Source organism: Dipodomys merriami, unplaced genomic scaffold, assembly GCF_024711535.1.
Source record: "Dipodomys merriami isolate MVZ:Mamm:240054 unplaced genomic scaffold, mDipMer1.0.p SCAF_18, whole genome shotgun sequence".
In the NCBI taxonomy this organism is placed as follows: domain Eukaryota; kingdom Metazoa; phylum Chordata; class Mammalia; order Rodentia; family Heteromyidae; genus Dipodomys; species Dipodomys merriami.
Genome location: NW_027203159.1, coordinates 34,905,088 through 34,925,193, shown reverse-complemented (window position 1 = coordinate 34,925,193; position 20,106 = coordinate 34,905,088). Strand labels below are relative to the sequence as shown.

General features: G+C 46.3%; 1 protein-coding gene across 1 annotated transcript; it reads left to right on the top strand.

Annotated features, from left to right (window-relative positions):
- Positions 1-808: 808 nt before the first annotated feature.
- Positions 809-19,678, top strand: LOC138830007 (proto-oncogene tyrosine-protein kinase receptor Ret-like). Its single transcript, XM_070026479.1, is given in 8 exon segments — positions 809-1,241; positions 1,414-1,708; positions 9,981-10,183; positions 13,242-13,505; positions 15,311-15,598; positions 17,564-17,805; positions 19,154-19,349; positions 19,581-19,678. Coding segments are annotated over 8 exon segments (2,019 nt in total).
- Positions 19,679-20,106: the final 428 nt, after the last annotated feature.

The window sequence follows — 20,106 nt, the reverse complement described above, 5'->3', positions numbered from 1 at the left end:
CTACACTGTACTCCTGACAACTCCCACCGCTCTCAAAGTAGACGGGATTGCCTCTTGGATCCATGCGTCGCATGTAAAAAGAGCTCCTGAAATAAACAACTCCTCCATCCACCAAGAGCCTCAGCAATGGCGAGTCCAGCGTTCTCAAAACCCTCTAAAGATAAGACTTACTCGAGCCTGATTCCCTTCTTTTGCCTTGTACTGTTATCTAAGTTGTACTTAGCCTCTCCCAACCCGCACGGGCCTGTACAACAGACCTGGCAAGTCATATCAGGTACCTCAGACGTAATTTGGCAGGTTACCTCTGGGAGCCATCCCTGGGGTGCTTGGTGGCCAGACCTCACCCCTGACTTTTGCCAATTAGTGGCCGGTATAAACTCGGGTTTCCCCCGGTGGGACATTCCGGACTCGACGCATACCGACATCCCCCTTGAGGGACACAGTTGCCCTAGTACCTGGGAAATGAAAGCTGATGACTATTATGGTTGTTGTTCACCCCAGAAGAGACTTGGCAAGCCATGATTTCTATGTCTGTCCTAGGGATGGCGTGTCTCGGGCAACCGCCAATAGATGTGGAAACGTAGGGGAATACTATTGTGCCAAGTGGGGCTGTGAAACAACGGGAGATGCATATTGGCGGCCTAGCTCCTCCTGGGACCTAATTAGTGTCAGAAAAGGCCACTCTTGGGCCACTCAGTGTAATACCAACACCACCTGTATGCCTTTAAACATAACCTTCACAGGTAAGGGAAAGGCCCAATCTCCAGCAGTTTGGATGACAGGAAGGCAGTGGGGACTGAGGTGGCATATGACTGGACCTGACTTGGGAGCAGTCTTCCAAATTAGGTTGCGTAGAGGAACAGCCTCAATTATCCTCCCCATCGGACCCAATCCAGTCTTACCAGACCACAGGGCCCCTCCTGCCCCCAAACTTAAGACCACTCCTTCCCCTGCACCCATGGTTTCTTCACTTCCTTCTATGTTCTTGACCGTCTCCGCCTCACTTGGGACAGGAGATAGGCTCATTAACCTGGTAAAAGGGGCCTATACCGCCCTAAACTATTCAGACCCAGACCGCACTGAAGACTGTTGGCTTTGCTTAGCCTCCAGCCCACCTTACTACGAAGGCATCGCTGTGGTTGCAAATTTTACTAACCACACCAGCCCTCCCATCACCTCTAACTCCCTACCTAGCCACCAGCTGACCCTTCCAGAGGTATCAGGGAATGGAATATGTTTGGGTAACATACCACCATCCCACAAAATCTTATGTAATCTAACCCAGGTTATTACCTTCGGCTCTTATTACTTGGCCCCCCCCCCCCGATGGATTTTATTGGGCTTGTAACACTGGAATCACCCCGTGTGTGTCTGCAGCCGTTTTTAACCAAACTAGGGATTATTGTGTACTAGTACAGCTTTGGCCCCGCATCATCTACCATCCCGATGACTTTGTCTTCCAGTATTTCGAGAACCCCACTCATCGGAGTAAAAGAGAACCTGTGACCCTCACACTGGCTGTGCTCTTGGGTTTTGGAGGAATAACAGCAGGAATCGCTACAGGAACCACAGCCCTGATGAAGGCAGATCAATATATGGTCCTCCAACAAGCCATGAATGAAGACCTGAGAACCCTAGAAAAGTCCGTCCAGACATTGACAGACTCCGTAAGCTCCCTAGACAAAGTAGTCCTCCCAAATCGGAGGGGGTTAGACTTGCTTTTTCTAAAGGAAGGGGGCCTATGTGCAGCTTTAAAAGAAGAGTGTTGTTTTTACGCTAACAAAACAGGGGTAATAATCGAGACCCTAGACAAACTCAAAGAGAGGCTGGATAAAAGAATGCGGGAATTTGAGTCTCAGCAGGTATGAAGGATTATGAAACAAGTCTCCATGGTTCACTACCCTATTGTCCTCCCTGATGGGACCACTTATAGTGCTTATACTAGTCCTTACCTGAGGCCCTTGTGTTGTAAACCGCTTGATACAATTTGTTAAAGACCGCCTATCGGTAGTACAGGCCCTAGTTTTGACCCAACAATATCAAGCCCTCAGACAACAGGAAACTGGTAGTTAAAAATTAAAAAAAAGGACAACGTCGGCCTCTAAGGTTAGAGGCACTAAGAAAAGAAATGGGTGAATGAAAGGCCCCCTCCCCAACCAACCAGGCCCTTAGCCTCTTTGTAGGGGAACAGAGTTTTGTATCTAACCAAGCTATTTCTGGCTTCTGTAACATGCTTTGCTAAGAAACTTATATGACCTCCACACTCCCCTTTGATAACTAACCTCACCAGTTAATCAATAAGCCCACACCCTACTAACTAATCCCACCCCGCAGTCAGCCCCCTGGTGTAAGCGAATGACAGGCACTGACTTGGAGCAAGGTTGCTTCCTCATACCAAGGGCCGGAGACACACAACTCGGCAGGTACACCGAGGGACCCCCTCGAACAGTGATTAGCCAAAGCATATGATTTGTTTTAAAAGGACTGGCTGCCTGCGTCCAGACCAGGTTGTAACACTTTAGATTTACTGGCTGAAAAAGAGCGGGCTCTACTGTAACGGACTGAGGAGTCCCATAAAAGGACCATCCCCGGGACTGCTCGGGGCTCCCAGCGAGTGACCCGAACCTTGTGGATCTTGAGGTCACGTGCACCTGGGAGCCTTGGGCATGCCCAAATAAAAACCCTCTTGCCTTTGCATCTGGTGTCATCTGACTGGTGCTTAGGGCAGGGAGGTCCTGACTTGGGGGACACCCAAAGTCGGGGGTCTTTCAATCATAAGGCCTAAGCTGAGGATAATGGGTGTACAGAAGCACCTAGAAACAGAAGTTAATGATCCAGGAAATTTAGCAGGATCCTAGTGGAGAACTTCCCAAACATGCAAAAAGATAGGCCTATTCAGATACAAGAAGCTTTTAGAACCCCAAATTGACCAGACCAGAATAGGACATCCCACCATCAAATTATAATCCACACAGGATCAATTCAGACCAAGGAAAAGATCCTTAAAGAGGTCAGGAAGAAAAGATCAATCACCTATAAAGGGAAACCAATTAGAATCACCTCAGATTTCTTGGCAGAGTCAATTAAAACAAGATGATGGAATGATGTATGCCATGCCCTAAAGACAAACGACTATCAACCAAGAATACTGTACCCAGCTAAGCTCTCCTTCATAACTGAAGGTCAAATATTCCATAGCAAAGAGAAACTGAGGCAATATATCTCCACCAGTCCAGCCCTACAAAAGATACTTAAGGAACACAATAAAGGCCAAGAAACTGTATCCAAACTGAGAATCCAAGAACCATAGGAAGAGCCCAGTTGTCGCGCGCAACCCCAAAGAAGGGGAATAACATGGCAGGAACTACCAAACACCTCTCAGTCCTAACTCTCACCACTAACGGACTTAACTCTCCAATTAAGAAACACAGAGTGTCTAGTTGGGTTAAAAAGCAAAATCCTTATATCTGCTGCCTTCAGGAGTCACACCTTGCTCACGAAAACAAACGTTTTTTGAATGTGAAAGGCTGGGACAAATATCTCCCAAGCGAATTGTCCCCATAAATAGGCGGGAGTTGCAATCCTATTATCTGCTAAAATAGAGTTCAAATTAAGATTAGTGAGGAGAGATAAAGAAGGTCACTACAAACTAATTAGGGGATCTCTCCTTCAGGAGGATATTACAATTCTAAATATATATTTGCCAAACAATGGAGCACACAAATTTATCTCAGAAACACTACTTTCCTGCAAATCTCACATAGATCCAAAGAAATTAACTGTTGGGGAATTTAACACACCACTATCTCCACTAGATAGATCAACTCAGCAAAAACTCAACAGATAAATAGCAATCTAGGCAACTGTATAGATCAACTGGATTTAGCAGACATCTACCATATATTTCACCCAGCAGCATCAGAACACACGTTTTTCTCAGCACCACACGGAGCATTTTCCAAAATAGACCACATTTTACATCACCAGGCAAACTTGTCCAAATTCAGAAACATTGAAGTTACACGTTGCATTCTCTCAGACCACAAGGAATAAAATTAGAACTCAACACCAAAAGCCACCAAAGAAAGTCCTGTAACACAAGGAGGATGAACAACACACTGTTGAGCCACCAGTGGATCATGGGGAAGTTTAGAAAGGAAATTCAAATGTTCATGATATTCAACAAAAATGAACACCCAAACACCACCTCTTCTGGGACACAACAAAGGCCGGCAGTACTCAGAGGCAAGTTTATAGCTCGGGTTCCTACATCAACAAATTGGAGAGATCTGACACCAACAATTTAATGAGATTTCTCAACCTCCTTGAAAAAGAGCGGCAAGATAAACCCCAATTCAGTAAATGTAATGAAATAATTAAAATTAAATCAGAATTAAAAGAATTAGAATCCCCAAAAAACATAGAAAGAATAACAAAACACAGAGTTGGTTCTTTGAAAAAATTAACAAAATTGACAGATCCTTAACAAATTTTATCAGAAAAAGAAGAGAACACACCAAAATGAACTCAGAGATGAGAATGGAACCATCACTACAGAAACAAGCAAGAACTTGGCAGAAATGGTTCTTTTCCTAGCAAATACAGACATAACAAAACCAAACCAAGATGAGTTAAATCATCTTAACAGGCCCATATCAAGCATTGAAATAGAAACAGCAATAAAAGACCTACCATCTAAGAAAAGCCCAGGACCTGATGAATTTACAGCAGAATTCTACAAGGCCTTCAAACAGAGCTCACACAAATACTCACTACCGAAGTCATTCTATGAAGCCATCATAACCCTCATTGCCAAACCAGGCAGGGACTCATCAATGAAAGAGAATTATAGGCCTATTTCTTTGATGAACATTGATGCAAAACTTCTCAACAAAATTTTGGCCAATCGACTTCAACAATTCATCCAAAATATCATACACCATAATCAAACAGGATTAATTTCAGGGATGCAAAGCTAGTTTAATATACACAAATCAATTAATAAAATTCATCATATCAACAAGAGCAAGGATAAGAAACACATGGTTATCTCAATAGATGCAGAAAAAGCATTTGACAAGATACAACATCCCTTTATGATGAAGGTTCTGGAAAAACTAGGAATCCAGAGAACATTCCTCAATACAATAAACCCTGCATATGACAAACCTACAGCCAGCATTATACATAGTGGTGAAAAACTAAAGCAATTTCCTCTGAATTCAGGAAAGGGTCAAGGAGGTCCACTCTCTCCACTTCTCTTGAATTTAGTATTAGAATGCCTAGCTACAACAATAAGACAAGATGTAAACATAAAAGGGATTCAAATAGGGAAAGAGGAAGTAAAACCCTCCCTCTTTGCAGATGATATAATCTTGTATTTAAAGAATCCCATGGACTCCACTCCCAAATTCCTCAAGCTGATTCAAAACTTTGGCAAAGGAGCAGGGTATAAAATTAACCCTCAAAAATCAATGGCTTTTCTGTATGCCAACAATGAGAAAAGCATGGATGAAAACAGGAAAGCAAGTCCATTTGTAATAGTCCCACAAAAATAAAATACTTAGGAATTAACCACAGAAGTGAAGGACTTCGATGATGAAACTTCAAAAGTGTGAAAAAGGAAATCAAAACTGAACTTAGAAAGTGGAAAAACTTCCCAGGCTCCTGGATTGGAAAGATCAACATCGTGATTTTCACGATGGCAATACTTCCCAAGGCTATCTACAAATTCAATGCGATACCTATCAATATTCCTACCTCATTCTTCAAGGAAATAGAAGAGGCAATCCAAAAATTCATATGGAACAATAAAAGATCCCGAATGACAAAAATGATCCTTAACAGAAAGAACAGTGCTGGAGTATCAATACCAAATTTCAAACTGTTCTGTAAAGCCATAGTAATCAAAACATCTTGGTACTGGTACAAGAAGAGACTCAGGACCAATGGACTAGAATTGAAAACCCAGACATGAACCCACAGATCTATAGCCATCTAATCTTTGATGAGGGAGCTAAAAAATTAGAATGGAAGAAAGACAGCCTCTTCAGTAAATGGTGATGATAAAATTGGATACTCATTTGTAGAAAACTAAAGCTAGAACTTTATATATCACCCTGCACCAGAATCAACTCCAAATGAATCAAAGACCTTGGATTCAAAGAAAACACCCTAAAAACATTACAGGACAAAATAGGTAAACCATAGGTCTCTTTGGCACAGGCCAAAATTTTCTTAATAGAGACTGAGAAACACAACAAATTAAAGAAAGTTTGGATGATTAGGATTGCATGATGTTGCAGAGCTTCTGCATGGCAAAGCACATACCTAGCAATATTAGTAGAATGCCCAAGGACCCGGAGAGTACCTTCACTAGCCATCCAAGGGATAAGGGTCTCATATCTAAAATATACGTAGACCTCAAAAAATTAAATCCCTTCCAACAAACTGCCTGATCAATAAGTGGACAAAAGACCTAAAGAGAAACTTCTCTGAAGAGAAAATAAGAATGGCCTATAGACACATGAACAAATGCTCAACCTCTCTAGCCATAAAAGAGTTATAAATCAAAACAACATAGAGAATCTACCTCACCCCTGTTAGAATGGTTATAATGAAGACCTCTAATTAAACAACAGATGCTGGAAGGGATGTGTACGGAAAGGAACCATACTGCATTGTGGATGGGAGTGTAAACTTGTTCAAACACTTTGGGAAGCAGTATGGAGGTTCCTCAAAAGACTCCACATAGAGCTCCCCTATGAGCCAGCAATCCCACTTTTGGGCATTTACCCAAATGACCACAAACAAGACTATGTTTATTGCAGCATTATTTACCATAGCTAAGAAATGGAACCCACCACGATGATGAATAGATCAAGAAAATGTGGTATATATACAAATAGAATTCCATGCCTCCATCAGAAAGAATGACATTGCCCCATTTGTTAGGAAATGGACTTGGATATGATAGGACTTGGAAAAAATTATATTAAGTGAAATAAGCCAGGCCCAAAGAAACATAGGTCCCATGGTTTCCCTTATTTGTAATAACTAGTATATGTCTGAGACAAGTAGAAAATTTAAAAAACTATGTACATATGACCATATATAAGATGATGTTAAGTGAAATGAACCCGAAGATAGAGACACATTTGGTTTTCTGTTTCTTGCTGGTTTTAATGTACTTATAAAGTGCCATGTGATTTTTTTTTGTTTCTTTGTATGTTCCTCCCCAAGTTATAACCCCTATTTTCACTGATGCTGGTCTAATTTAGGGAAGGGAAGGGAAAAAATTGTTTAAATAGTGTTAGAGTTTGAACCATTGTAACAATGAAATGTACAAGACACTATGTTGAAAACAAAGTTTACAATTTAGGCCAGGGCGGGGTGAGGACTGTAGTTGTGGAGGTGGGAGGGAAGGGAAGGTATGGGAAAACAAAGGAGGAGGCAAAGATGCTGGAAAAGAAATGTACTCATTACCTTGCTCATGTAACTCTAACCGGTCTGTACAGTATTTCCACAATAAAAAACATTAAAAAATATCCACTGTGTGCACCATAGCTTGCAGAAAACAACACACTTCCCCTCTTGTCCACACAGTGGTACTAAAGAGTTGAATGCCCAAAATTCTTATTGGCCGGCAGCATGTTTTGCATGCAAATTTTACTGGGTGGCAGCAGAGATCTACTGCATGCAGGGGAATTCCTCGGGTTACCACAGGGCTGCACTAGAGATCTCAGTTCCTAGTATGCCAATCTTCTGCTAGATAGTTGTGCGCCCAATGTTCCACTGGGTGGCGCCACAGATTTAGGGAATAGTTTTCTTCTTTCTTCTTTCCTTTTTTTTTTTTTTTTTTCTTCTGGAGACTGCTTCTGGGGCTGCAGCTGAGTGCCTCCCTGGCTGCTAGCATTTATTTCACAGATCCACTTTCATGCTCTGTGTGGTGAATTCAATGTTGTGGTCTCAGATTATTTTTATTGTTGTTGTTGTTGTTGTTATTAACCAGTGTTGGTTGTCAAATCTAGATCCTCATATCTCAGAATCCTGGGTATTTGGGTTACAGTCATGAGCCACCAGTGCACATTCAGATGGGATTACCAGGTAAAGATTGGTGAAAGCAAATTAAATGTGAGAAGGTTTTGAGATGTGTTTCCTCTTGTGCCACACATCAGAAGCCCGAGAGCTCGTTTCCAACAACGCCCAGCAAGGGACACAGTGCTCTTCCCCCATATCTCCACATTATGTCAACAGAAAACGGATTTTCCATAATGCCCTGCAGACAGCTGAGAAGTATTCTTGCATTTTGCTATGGAGTTGCACCAGAGAGCACATTTCCCACAATGCAGTGTTGAGATCCTGACACTTGACGCACGCATTTCCACAGGATGGTTCATGAGAGCTGACTCTCCAAAGTGCCTGGCAGCCAGTTGGGTGCTATCATCGCACATCTCCATGGTTTCGCACTAGAGAGTTCACTCCCCAACATACTCATAGGAGAGCCCTATTTTATCCCTGCACATCTTCATGTGATGGCACCAGAGAGCTCATTTCCTACAGTACACTGATTATGGCCTGGTTCTATGCCAAACATCTCTGGGTAATCACAGATAACTCACATCTTACAACTCTCAGTGAGCACTGGGATATTATGCGTGCATCTTGGCACCAGAGAGCTCACTTCCCACCTGCCCTGCTGACAGCCAGGTGGTTTGCCTGCATATCTCCATGTAGTTGCACCAGAAGCTTCATTTCTGACAATGCCATGCCAATGGCCCAGTGTTAGACCCAGTATATTCTCTGGGTGCCATCAGAGAGATAAGTTCCCACAATGCACTGCTTAAAGTCCAGTGCTCTACCTGCATGTGTCCATGTGGTGGCAACAGAAAGTTCACTTCCAAACTGTCCTGCTGATGGTCAGGTGGTTTGCCAGGGTATCTCTATGGAGTTGTGGCAGAGAGCTAACTTCCCACAATGCCATGCCGTTGGCCCAGTCTTATGATTGCACATCTTCGGGAGGGGGGCATCAGAGCACTCACTTCCCACAATGCCCTGCTGACAACCCAGTCCTATGACCGCACATGTCCACATGTGGCAACAGAGAACTCATTTCCCACAATTCCATGAGATCAGCATGTTCCTATGACCACACATCTCCATGGGGTATCACCGGAGACCTCGTATTCCACAATACTCAGTCGCTGTGCCAGTGCTTTTCCTGCACATCTCCATAGGGTGGTGCCAAGGAGGTTAGTTCCCACAATACCCTGCTAAAGGCCCAGTGCTATACCCACATGTCTCCACGTGGTGGCTAATGTAGTGCTGAGGAATCAAATGGAGGGCCTCATGAATGCAAGGAGAGCACTCTACCACTGACCGACTTTCCCAACCCTATAGGACTTAAACTGACACTATTCAACCATTTCAGATTCACAACTCCCTCTGAAACATGGACACAATCAGAAGAGTATGTCTCTTCCATTAGAAGAATTTTATCATTCCACTGTGTGAACTAAAGCATACTTACAGATAAATGGGAAATATTTTGAAAAAAAGGTGAAGAAAATATAAGGAATCAATGGAGAAGAGAATTGAGTTTTGAGGTAATTATTCATCTAAAATTCACTAACAACATAATTCTCTATAAATAAATTCACTCTGATTTTTCCATGCTGATTCAGCCTTTGGGGCAAATACTAGTGTTTAAGCATGAATAATAGTGCCAATTTCCAACAATGTCATGTTATACTCACACATATTATATATATATTTCACACAATGCTGTGCAGTAGCTTGGATGGTATGCTGACATTTCTCTATGGGGTGGCTGCAGAGAGGTCATTTCCCACAAAACCAGCTGGTGGACAGGAGCTATGCTCAAACCACCACATGGAGTGAAAACCAGAGAGCTCACTTCCGACAGTGCCCTGGCTGACAGCCCAGTGCTATGTCCTTACATCTTTATGGGGCGGCACCAGAGAGCTCACAGCCCACAATGCCCTACTGAGAGCCCAGTACAATGGCCGCCCACCTTTATGGGACCGCACCAGAGAACTCACTTCCAATAACGCTTACAATGCCCACCCAACCGATTGCACAGCATTGTGGGAAGTGACCTCTCTGTGCTACCCGGAGGAATTTGCAGACAGAGCAGCAAGTCGCCCACTGGGCATTCTGGGAAGTAAGCTCAAGGTGCTACCTAATGCTATTGTGCAGCACTAGCACTGGCCAACAGCAAAGCATTGTGGGAAATGAGCTCTCTGGTGCCATCCCATAAAGATGGACGGCCATAGCACTGGTTCTCAGTAGGGCATTGTAGGAATTGAGTTCTCTGCCACCACTGAATGCAAAGTTTTGGCACTATTCCCGGGTTGTCAACTCAGAATAGTGGGAAATAATCTCTAAAGTGCCACCCCATGGATATTTGCAGGCAGAGCACCTGGAAACCTGCTGGGCATTGTGGGATGTGAGTTCTTTGGCACCACTGAATACTGGTTCTGCACTAGCACTGGTCGACACCAAAGCATTCCGAGAAATGAGCTTGCTGGTGCCATGTCATAAAGATGCAAGGGCATAGCACTGGGCTGTCAGCAGGGCACTGTGGAAGTGAGCTCTCTGGTACCACTCCATGTGGTGGTTTGAGCATAGCTCCTGGCCATCAGCTGGTTTTGTGGGAAATGACCTCTCTGCAGCCACCCCATAGAGAAATGTCAGCTTACCATCCACGTGATTGCACAGCATTCAGAAACTGAGCTTTCTGTGGAACTCTACCAAATGGAAATTTGCAGGCAGAGCAGCTGGCTGACCAGTAGGTATTGTGTGAAGTGAGCTGTCTTGGCCCAGCAGTTTTCAAAATGCTGTCTCTGGTGTAACCCCGGGGAAATGTGAGGACACAGCACTGGGCAGTCAGCAGGGCATTGTGGGAAGTGAGCTCTCTGATGCCACCCTGTGGAGATTTATGGGAATAGCACTGGGCAGTTAGAAGGGTTTTCTGGGAAGTGAGCAGTCTGATGCCATCCCGTGGAGATGTGTGAGCATAGCACCTGGCCACACGCTGGGAATTGCGAGAAATGTCCACTGTGCTGACATCCCATGGAGATGTGTGGGCATAGCACCCAACCTACAGCACTGCATTGTGGGAAGTGAGGTCTCTTTGGAGTTCCACCTGTGGAGATTTGCAGGCAGAGGAACTGGCCATCCTCTGGGAATGGTGGGCAGTGAACTCTTTGGCGCCCCCACATTCAAAGTGGGGAATTGTCACCTGGTTGACAGCACGGTATTGTAAGAGACGAAGTCTCTGGGGACACCTCCCTACAATCTGTGGGCATACCTCCCAGTGGATAGCACGGATTTGGAGAATATGAGCACTCTGGTGCCACCACGTAGAGCTTTGGAAACAGAGCAGCTGGCCACCTCCTGGGTATTCTGGAAAGTGAGACCTCTGGCATCACCTAATGCCATGGTTTGGCACTAGCATTGGACTCTTTTCCTCCTCCTCCTCTTCCCTTCCCCTCTTTCCTCCTCCCATTGCCTTTTCTCCCTAGGCTCCCCTCCTCCCAATTCCCTTAACCTCTTACTCCGCCTCCCTCTCCCCCTCTTCGGTCTCTCTTGCCCCTCTTCTTCCCCTCCCCACGCTCTCCCCTACCCTCCACTTCCTCTTGCCTCCTCTCTCTACCTCTTACCAGCTCCTCTTCATTTTCTTGTTCCCTCTCTCCTCACCTCTCCCTTCCCTTCTCCCTTCCCAGTTCCTTTACCTCTCCCTCCCCCCATCCTTTTCTCATTTACCTCTCCTTCCCTCTCCCTGTCTTGGTTTTCTCCTCTTCCCCTCTCCCCTTCCCCTGCCCCTTTCTTTGCCCCTCCCCTTATCATAGCAAATGACTTTCCTTCCCTCCCTACCCCCTACCTCAGAAAAGGGTCACCAGACCTCTACACAGCCCCTCCATCCTGAAGGCCCAGCCTGCCCTTCTCTTGCCCTGAGCACCTGTGGTTAACCTGCAGCTGTGGAAGGGCATCCTAGAAGGGGCAATGTCTCTCTCCTCCCACCTCACTTGATCACAAGTCAACTCACAAACAGCCCCCTTTCCCAGAGATGAGCTCTCCTCAGCATTCCCCCTACTCAGGGATCTGCCCTCCCCAGAGGTCCCCCTACCCAGGGTCTCCCCAGGCTTGAGAGTTTCTGGTCTCCTGGTAGCCGTCTATCCAGTGTGATACTCCAGGTGGTTCCAAGAGGTGCTGGCTCTGCCCCTCTAACCTCAAACCTTTTCTAGATGTTTCTAGATCCTTCCATACAGAGTTCTTCTAGGGAAGGGGCTCTCCATGGATGTCATTCCCCCATCCTTGGACTATGCCCAGGCTTACTAGTACCAAGCAGTTTCTGCTCCCCTCTGTATGGCTGGCCTTTCCAGGATGGCTTCCCTGTCCCGCTGTCTGTGCATTTTCCCTCAAGATACACCTCACATTTGGACCCCAAATATTTCCTAACTTGCTTTGCCTCAGTCAAACAGACACCTATTTACTCCTCCACCCTCCACACACCAGACAGGTTTAAAGGACTTTTATTGTTACACTTCCCTCCACCCCCACTTCTTTTTAATTAGCTGAGAGGCCTACAATCCTAGCCCAGGAAGCTGATATCTGAGGATTGCAATTTGAAGCCAGCTAGGGCAGCAAAGTCTGTGAAAATCTTGTTTTTTGGTCTGTCATAGTGGCTTTAAGTCAGGGCCTGGGCATTGAGCTGTTCTCTTCAAGTTTATAATCTATCACTTAACCCACATTACTACTTCTGGCTTTCTAGTTTAACTGGAGATAAGAGCCTCATGGACTTTCCTGCTGGGCTGGCTTAGAATTGAATCCTCAGTTCTCAGCCTCCTGAGTACCTAGGATTATAGGCATGAGCCACCAGCATGCAGCAGCCTAGGATTTTTGTGCTCAAGGCTTCCATTCTGCTACTTGAGCAACAGTTGTACTTCTAGGGTTTTTGTTTGCTTTTATAACAAAGAAAAATATTGTTTTCACTTTATGGTCTACTTCTACTATTTTCTGGTTAATTGGATATAATCTCTCACACTTTCCTGCCTGGGCTGACATAGAATTGCAGTCCTCTGATCTCAGCCTCCTCAGTAGCTAAGATATCAGGCAGGAGTCCTCGACACCCAGGTTGGAATTTTAAGTTAATGACAATTTGGTCTTCAAATAAGCCAATGTCTTACCCTCCCTGTCATACTTCCCTGCCTCCCCAGCCCCTCTAGGCCTCTACTTCTCTAGAGATGTTTACTGGGAGCAGCTATATGTGGACCAGCCAGCTGGCATGCCCCTGCTCTACATCCAAGCCCTTCTGGACACACCCAGTGAGGTGCCCAGCTACCACCTGGGCCAACATCTCTATGGGGCCTACCACAAGCAGCTGCATGAGAATGACTGGATTGGGATCCAAGAGAACACTGGCCTTCTGTACCTCATCCAGAGCCTGGATCACAGCTCCTGGGAGAAACTCCGCATCCAAAGTAAGGGGATGGCCACATCCTATCCCCACCCCTGCAACATTTCCTTCCTGAAGCCTGGAGGCATGGCAGTCATGAGAGTCAGAGGCCAGGCCATCTGGTTACTTTTGTATCTGCCTAAGGAAGGGAGCCAGGAATTTGGGAGTGCTGGCACCTTGGGAGGCAGCTGGTGATGATGTGAGTTGAGGATGTTATAGGTTGATGGGCTTGTCAATTCTGGAGCAGAGGCCATTTATTCTGAACTGATCAGGTTGAGAGAAAAGGGCAGGTACACAGGCCTGGCCGGGATTGGCTACAAGGGAGTGGAGTCGAAGGAAGTGCCAGCCATGCAGGGCCACGGTTCGAGGCAGAGGCAAAGCCATGACATGGTGTCTTCTGGCCGTCAGCTCCTGCTCATGGTCAAGAAGCAGGTGTGTGCTGTGTATAGCCCAGGCCAGGGCACTGTGACCACCAATGTGTCTGTCAAATGCATCCAGGGTTCTGAGGTGCAGAGGGGTCTCAGGACAGCTCCAAGGAAACATAGTTTGTGCAATTTTAGCTCCTCTGTGTCTCCCTTTCATCATGCCTTTGTCACCAGGCCCTTTCTTCTATGTCCCTGTGGGGAGCTGAGGCATCAGGATCCCTGAAATTGGGCAGTGGGCATGGGATAGAATTTACTGTAGGCCTGTCTTCCCTCAGAAGGCCAAAGAAATCCTTTTTGGCTCTTAACAGGGGAGGTACAGAAATGAAGGGACAAAGGGTGAGCACAGAGCAGGGCACTCACTGGACACTATGAAAAATGAGCTATTAAAATTGTGGGTGAAAATGGGAAGGAAAAGCTGGGAGAGAGTGCGAGGAAAGGAATGACACTGTCCAAAAAGAAATGTACTCTACCTGACTAATGGAACTGCAATCCCTCTATGTATCCCCTATATGATAACAATAACCATTCATTTCTTTAAAAAAAAAAAAGAGGCTATGTAGTGATTTGACAGGGAAAGCTTGGAGAAAAAAAATTGACTAGTGGTGAAGCCCGATAGATACCAATGGTTCATGCCACAATCCCAGCTATTCTGGGGGCTGATATCTGAGGATCACAGTTGGAAGCCAGGCCAGGCAGCAAAGTTTGTGAGACAGTTCTCCAATTAATCACCAAAAAAGCTGAAAATGGAGCTGTGGCTCAAGTGGTAGAGTGTTTTTCTTTAGGAAAAGAGGCTCAGGCACAGCACCTATGTCTCAAGTTCAATGATTGGTGTGCACGCATGCTGGCACACACACACGCACGCACGCGCGCAAGCACACACACACACACACACACACACACACACACACACACACACACACACACACAGAGAATACTTCCTAATAGCAACAAGGGGCACTGTAGCCATACCATATAGTGAACCAATGACCAAGAAGCTGGGAGGCACCAAGGAGCTGCAGAGAGTGCCATTCCCAGCCCTTTCTGAAGTTGCTGTGTTATCGGTGATAGAAGTTACTAGAAATTCCTCCTCTAGATGCTGAGGGAAGGCAGTCTATGACCAGCCCATCTAGGAGAGCTGCTGAAAAGGGGACACAGAACAGGCTATAAAAGCACCACCGATGGTGACCATCCACAGAATTGGAGAGGGACTCTGGGCACCATATTTGGTCTCCTCACTGAAGGGAGACCATTTGAACTGAGGCCTGGCTAACGAGAGGTGTACATGGGGAGCATGGGGAGTTGGGAGGATCCAGCCCCTCCTGGAGTGTCAGTACTCCTCCCCAGGCCCTGACAGGTGTGATGGCTACCCCCAGGTGTCGGCCTTCTTCTCTCTTGTCCTCTGCAGATGGTGGCGTCCCTCTGTTGACTGTCTTCCTCCAGATCTTTCTGTCATCCTTACCCATGCATGAGGAGGGGTGCCAGTGGCCCACCTGTGCCCGTGTGTACTTCTCCTTCATCAATGCCTCCTTCCCACCTTGTAGTTCCCTCACAGCCCAGGAGCTATGCTTCCCAGAGACAGGCCTCTCCTTCCGCATCCGGGAGAACAGGCCTTCTGGAACTTTTCACCAGTTCTGCCGTCTGCCTGTCCAATACCTCTGCCCCAACATCAGCGTGTCCTACAGGCTCCTGGAAGGTGAGTGTTGGCCTTTGTGTATCGGTCACATGTCCAGTTCAGCACTGTGCACTACCCTTTAAGTGTGAGTCATCTGCTTTATTTTTCACTACTGTTTAATATTGCACATAGATCACTGGGGCCCCGTCACAGGTCAAGTTTGATTCCAGGAACCAAGAATGCAAATGGGAGCAGAGTCTGGTATCTCACCTGCCTTGACTTCTATTTCTCTGGGGGCTAGAGCTCACTACTCTGTCAAGGAAATCAAGTAGCTTCTAGAAGTAGTGAAGTGGGAAGAGAATCCAGGGTTCTGGGGTCTGGAGAGTGGTGGAGAATGCTGTATTTGCTTGAATGGTTAGGGCAGGTGGTACTGAATAGAGATGAATTGGGGCCAGGAGGGTATAGGTAGCTCCTTAGAGGGTACTATTGTAGGACCCTGTGTTGCTGACAGCAGAGATCTCTACGAGGCAGGGTCAGGATCAGAAATATAGAGTGAAAACAGGGAGAGAGGCAGAAGCTTCTAGAAAGCCCTGAGTGGCAGAGACTAGAGGCCAAGGGACACAGGGGCAGGAAGCTCGGGTACTTGGCTTATTGGAGTCTTTGAGGCTTCAGGGCAAGTAGTCAGTACACACACATGTGATGATGTGTTCACTATCCAGTGCTGGGGAGAGACTGTCATGGTGCTCTCCTCCACCAGGGCTAGGTGCATAGTGCTGAGCCAGAGCTAGGCAACAAATGCATGGCAGGCTGCCCCTTCAGCTAACATAAATTCTGTTTTAAATCATTGTCTTTGTGGGCCAGTACTGGGACATGAGCCTGAGCTTTATTGCTCAAGGCTGGTGCTCTACCACATGAGTCACAGCTTTTCAGTGCTTAATTGGAGATAAAAGTCTCACAAACTCTTCCTGTTCACAGAAGCTTTAAACTATGATCCTATTAACTCAGCCTATTAAGGTAGCAAGGATTACAGGCATGAGCCACAGCACTTGGCTGAACCATGCCTTTATCACATTTTTCTAAAATGAGAAAATCTTATTTCTATAATTTAAAATATTGCTGCTGTGGTTTATTGTTATTACTAATGAATGTCTACAGTTGACTCTGTGCCTTGCTGCTTTAGCTGAGCTGAGCCACAGCTGTGCACAACACCCCCTCCTACTCCCCTATCTTGATGGAGGATGGAGGGCAGAAGTGAAGAGGGGATTGTCAGAGGGGAAGTAAATGTACTTGGGTCTTCTGACTGCCTCATGGACATGAGTAGGAGCGAAAAGGCAAGAGGCAAATAAGCATCAGTTTGGCTTGGAGCAGAGCTCTGGTGCACACTCTGTTATATAACCCTGGCTAGAGAGGAGTCTGAGATCTGAGGATCGTGATTTAAAGCCAGCCTAGGCAGGAAAGTCCACAAGATGTATATGCAACTTACCAGCACACAAAAAAATCCCCAAACACAAATTCAAAAAACAGAAGTGGAAATATTGCTCAAGTAGTAGAGCTCTCCAGAAGCTTCTGGAGAGCCCTGAGTGGGCTGAGATGAGACTAGGGATCAAGGGACACAAGTTTTGAACAAAGAAGTCAAGCAAGAGCATAAGGCCCTGAGTTCAAGTCCGAGTACACACAAAAACCTAGTTTGAGCCATGTGCTGGTGACTCACACCTGTAATGTTAGCTACTGAGGAGGCTGAGATCTGTGAATTGAAGTTCAAAGGCAGCTGGAGCAGGAAAGTCTGTGAAACTCTTATCTCCAGTGAACCACCAGAAAACTGGAAGTGGAGCTGTGACTCAAGTAGAAGAGCACTAGCCTTAAGCATCAAAAAGGTCAGGGACAGCACCCAGGCTCTGAGTTCAAGTCCCATCATTGACAAAAACAAACAAGCCTGGCTTGGCTATAATGCCCTTCTCCCCTTCCCTATGGGAGCTAGGACAGGGCCCCCAAGAAAGGCACTTATCTCGTCCCAGTGTCATGTGGTGTCCCTTTGCTCTGTAGCAGGTGAGAACCTGCCCTTCCAGTGCACAATGGACAGCATGGAGTTGAGTGTGCGCTGGAGCCTGGACCGTGAGCAGCAGGAGAAGTATGAGCTGCTGGCTGAGTGCATGGTGCACTCAGGCACACATGAGGAGAAGGTCAGGGTGCACTTTCCTGTGAATATCTATGATGAGGATGACTCACCGCCCACCTTGCCTGCTGGTGTGGATTCCACCAGTGCAGTGGTAGAGTTCAAACGGAAAGAGGTTTGCCTATCAGTCTGTCTGTCTGTCTGTCTGTCTGTCTGTCTGTCTTTGTGTCTATCTGTCTTCTCTCTCTCTTTCTCTGTCTCTCTCTCATGAGTGTGTGTGTCTGTGTGTGTGTGTGTGTGTGTGTGTGTGCTGGTCGAGGGATTGCAATCGGCCTGAGTGGTATCCTAGAGCTTCTCCACTCAAGGCTGGTGCTCTACCACTTGAGTCACAGCTCCACATCCAACTATTTTGCTAGTTAATTGGTGCTGAGTCTCCTGGACTTTTCTGCCCAGGCTGACTTTGAATTGAGATCCTGGGCTCTCAGCCTCCCGAGGAGCCAGCATTACAGGTGTGACCACCAACGTGCCATTCTATATTCATGCTACTCCTTGGTCTATTTGAGCCTGTGGCTGTGCACTGGTGAAATCATCTGCCTTGATGTCTGCAAGTGGTCCACTTGCCAGCAGACATCATCTCTCAGTGCTCAGCCTCTATTGCACCAATCATGGCTGGGCACAGAACCTTTGCTAACCTGTGCTGCTGCTGGACTGTGAAGTGATGCCTAGCTGGAGTGTCACCTACCAGGAGAGCAGCCCATTTCTGCAGGCAGCAAGGCTTCTATTGGAAAGCCTATGGGGCTCACAAAGAGAAGGGTACTGAGTGAGACCCCAAAAACAAGATGTCTGTGCTGCTGATTGGGTGTGATCACCTCCTGCTGGACATCAGGCCTTACTGCAGGCTCCCTCACTGGTGGGCACAATGGGAATGGAAAGCCATGGGTATGGCCTGTTTCTCTGGGTGTCCAAGATGCAGTTTGCTAGATAGTAGGGCTGGAGGAAATTACATCTGAGGCAAATAAGTGTCTGCACGGGAAGCCATCAAGGAACAAGGTCTCTTTTGGCTTGGCTCAAAAGACCTTTTCGCTGGACACTGTTGGCTGATGCCACCAGTTATCCTAGCATCTCAGGAGGCTGAGATCTGAGGATCCTGATTTGAAGCCAGGAAAGAGAATAAAATTCTTTTTTGTTTTTTTTGTTCCAGTCATGGAAGCTGAACCCTGGGCCTGGGCTTTGACCCTCAGCTCTTCAGCTCAAGGCTGGCATTCTACCACTTGAGCCACAGAGCCACTTCCGGCTTTTTTCTTTTTTCTTATGTGGTACTTAGGAATCAAACCCAGTGCCTCAGAAATGCAAGGCAAGCGCTCTACCACTGAGCCAAGCTTCCCAGCCCCTAGAGTATAATTCTTAATTTCCAATCAACCACTAAAAAAAGCGATCCTGAAGTGAAGCAGTTGAATTTGAGTGGTAAAGCCCCAGGCTTGAGTTCATGTGACTGCTCTTACTTGCATTCCTGCATCCCACAGGGTACTGTGCTAGCAACCCTGTGTGTGTTTGATGCCGATGTTGTGCCAGCATCCAGGGAGATGGTGAGGCAGTATACAAGCCTTCTGCTCACCAGGGACCCCTGGGCTCAGCAGACCTTCCGTGTGGAACACTCTCCCAACCAGACGTTGGTTCAAACAAACAACAGCTCAGTGCGGGCAACCCTACACTACTACAGTAAGTAGTTGTTGGGATTTCCTGTGTGGTCACACAAAGCCTTTATGTACTATATACATGGGAGTGCACAATTATTCATTCTTACAGTGGGCTGTGAAACTGGTTAACATAGGCACATGTGTGTCTATGGGGTTGTGTGTGTATAGGAGGTGTGTGGGTCTGTGGCCTGGGGGAGGGGCCAATCCTGGACCACTGGGACTTGGTCATCATCTTGCCAACCTGCCTCCACAGATCTAGTTCTCCAGCAGACCCTCCCCATCTCTGAGAGCTGAGTTCTGAAATTGGCTGTACTAGGGACAAGAAGGACAATCAGGACAGAAATTGGATAGACAAGGGGCAGGAGGAAGGAATAGACAGGGTGAGAAGGATGGGATGAATGGGGGGTAGTGGAATTGAATGGACAAGAGGCACTTAGGTTTTCAGGACAGTGGTTTTGTGTTCCTAAAAGTAGAATGTAAATTCATGGCCTACAATCATCCCATTGCACAGAATATGCAACACTGAGACAAACCCTGAGGTAAATGTCAGATATCAGATATCAAAACTCACAGAGGACCAGTTTTTGTGTATCACAGATGTAAACCACAGTACAAAGGGAAAGGTGGTGGATAAAGGGTCATGGTTACACGGTATATTTTCTGCTCCATTTTTCTAAAATGTTTCTAAAATATTTTCTAAAATGTTTCTAAGGTGTTTGCAGGCTAAGTAGGCACTCAGGAGTTGTCTATCTCTGTCTGTCTGTCTCTCTCTCTCTCTA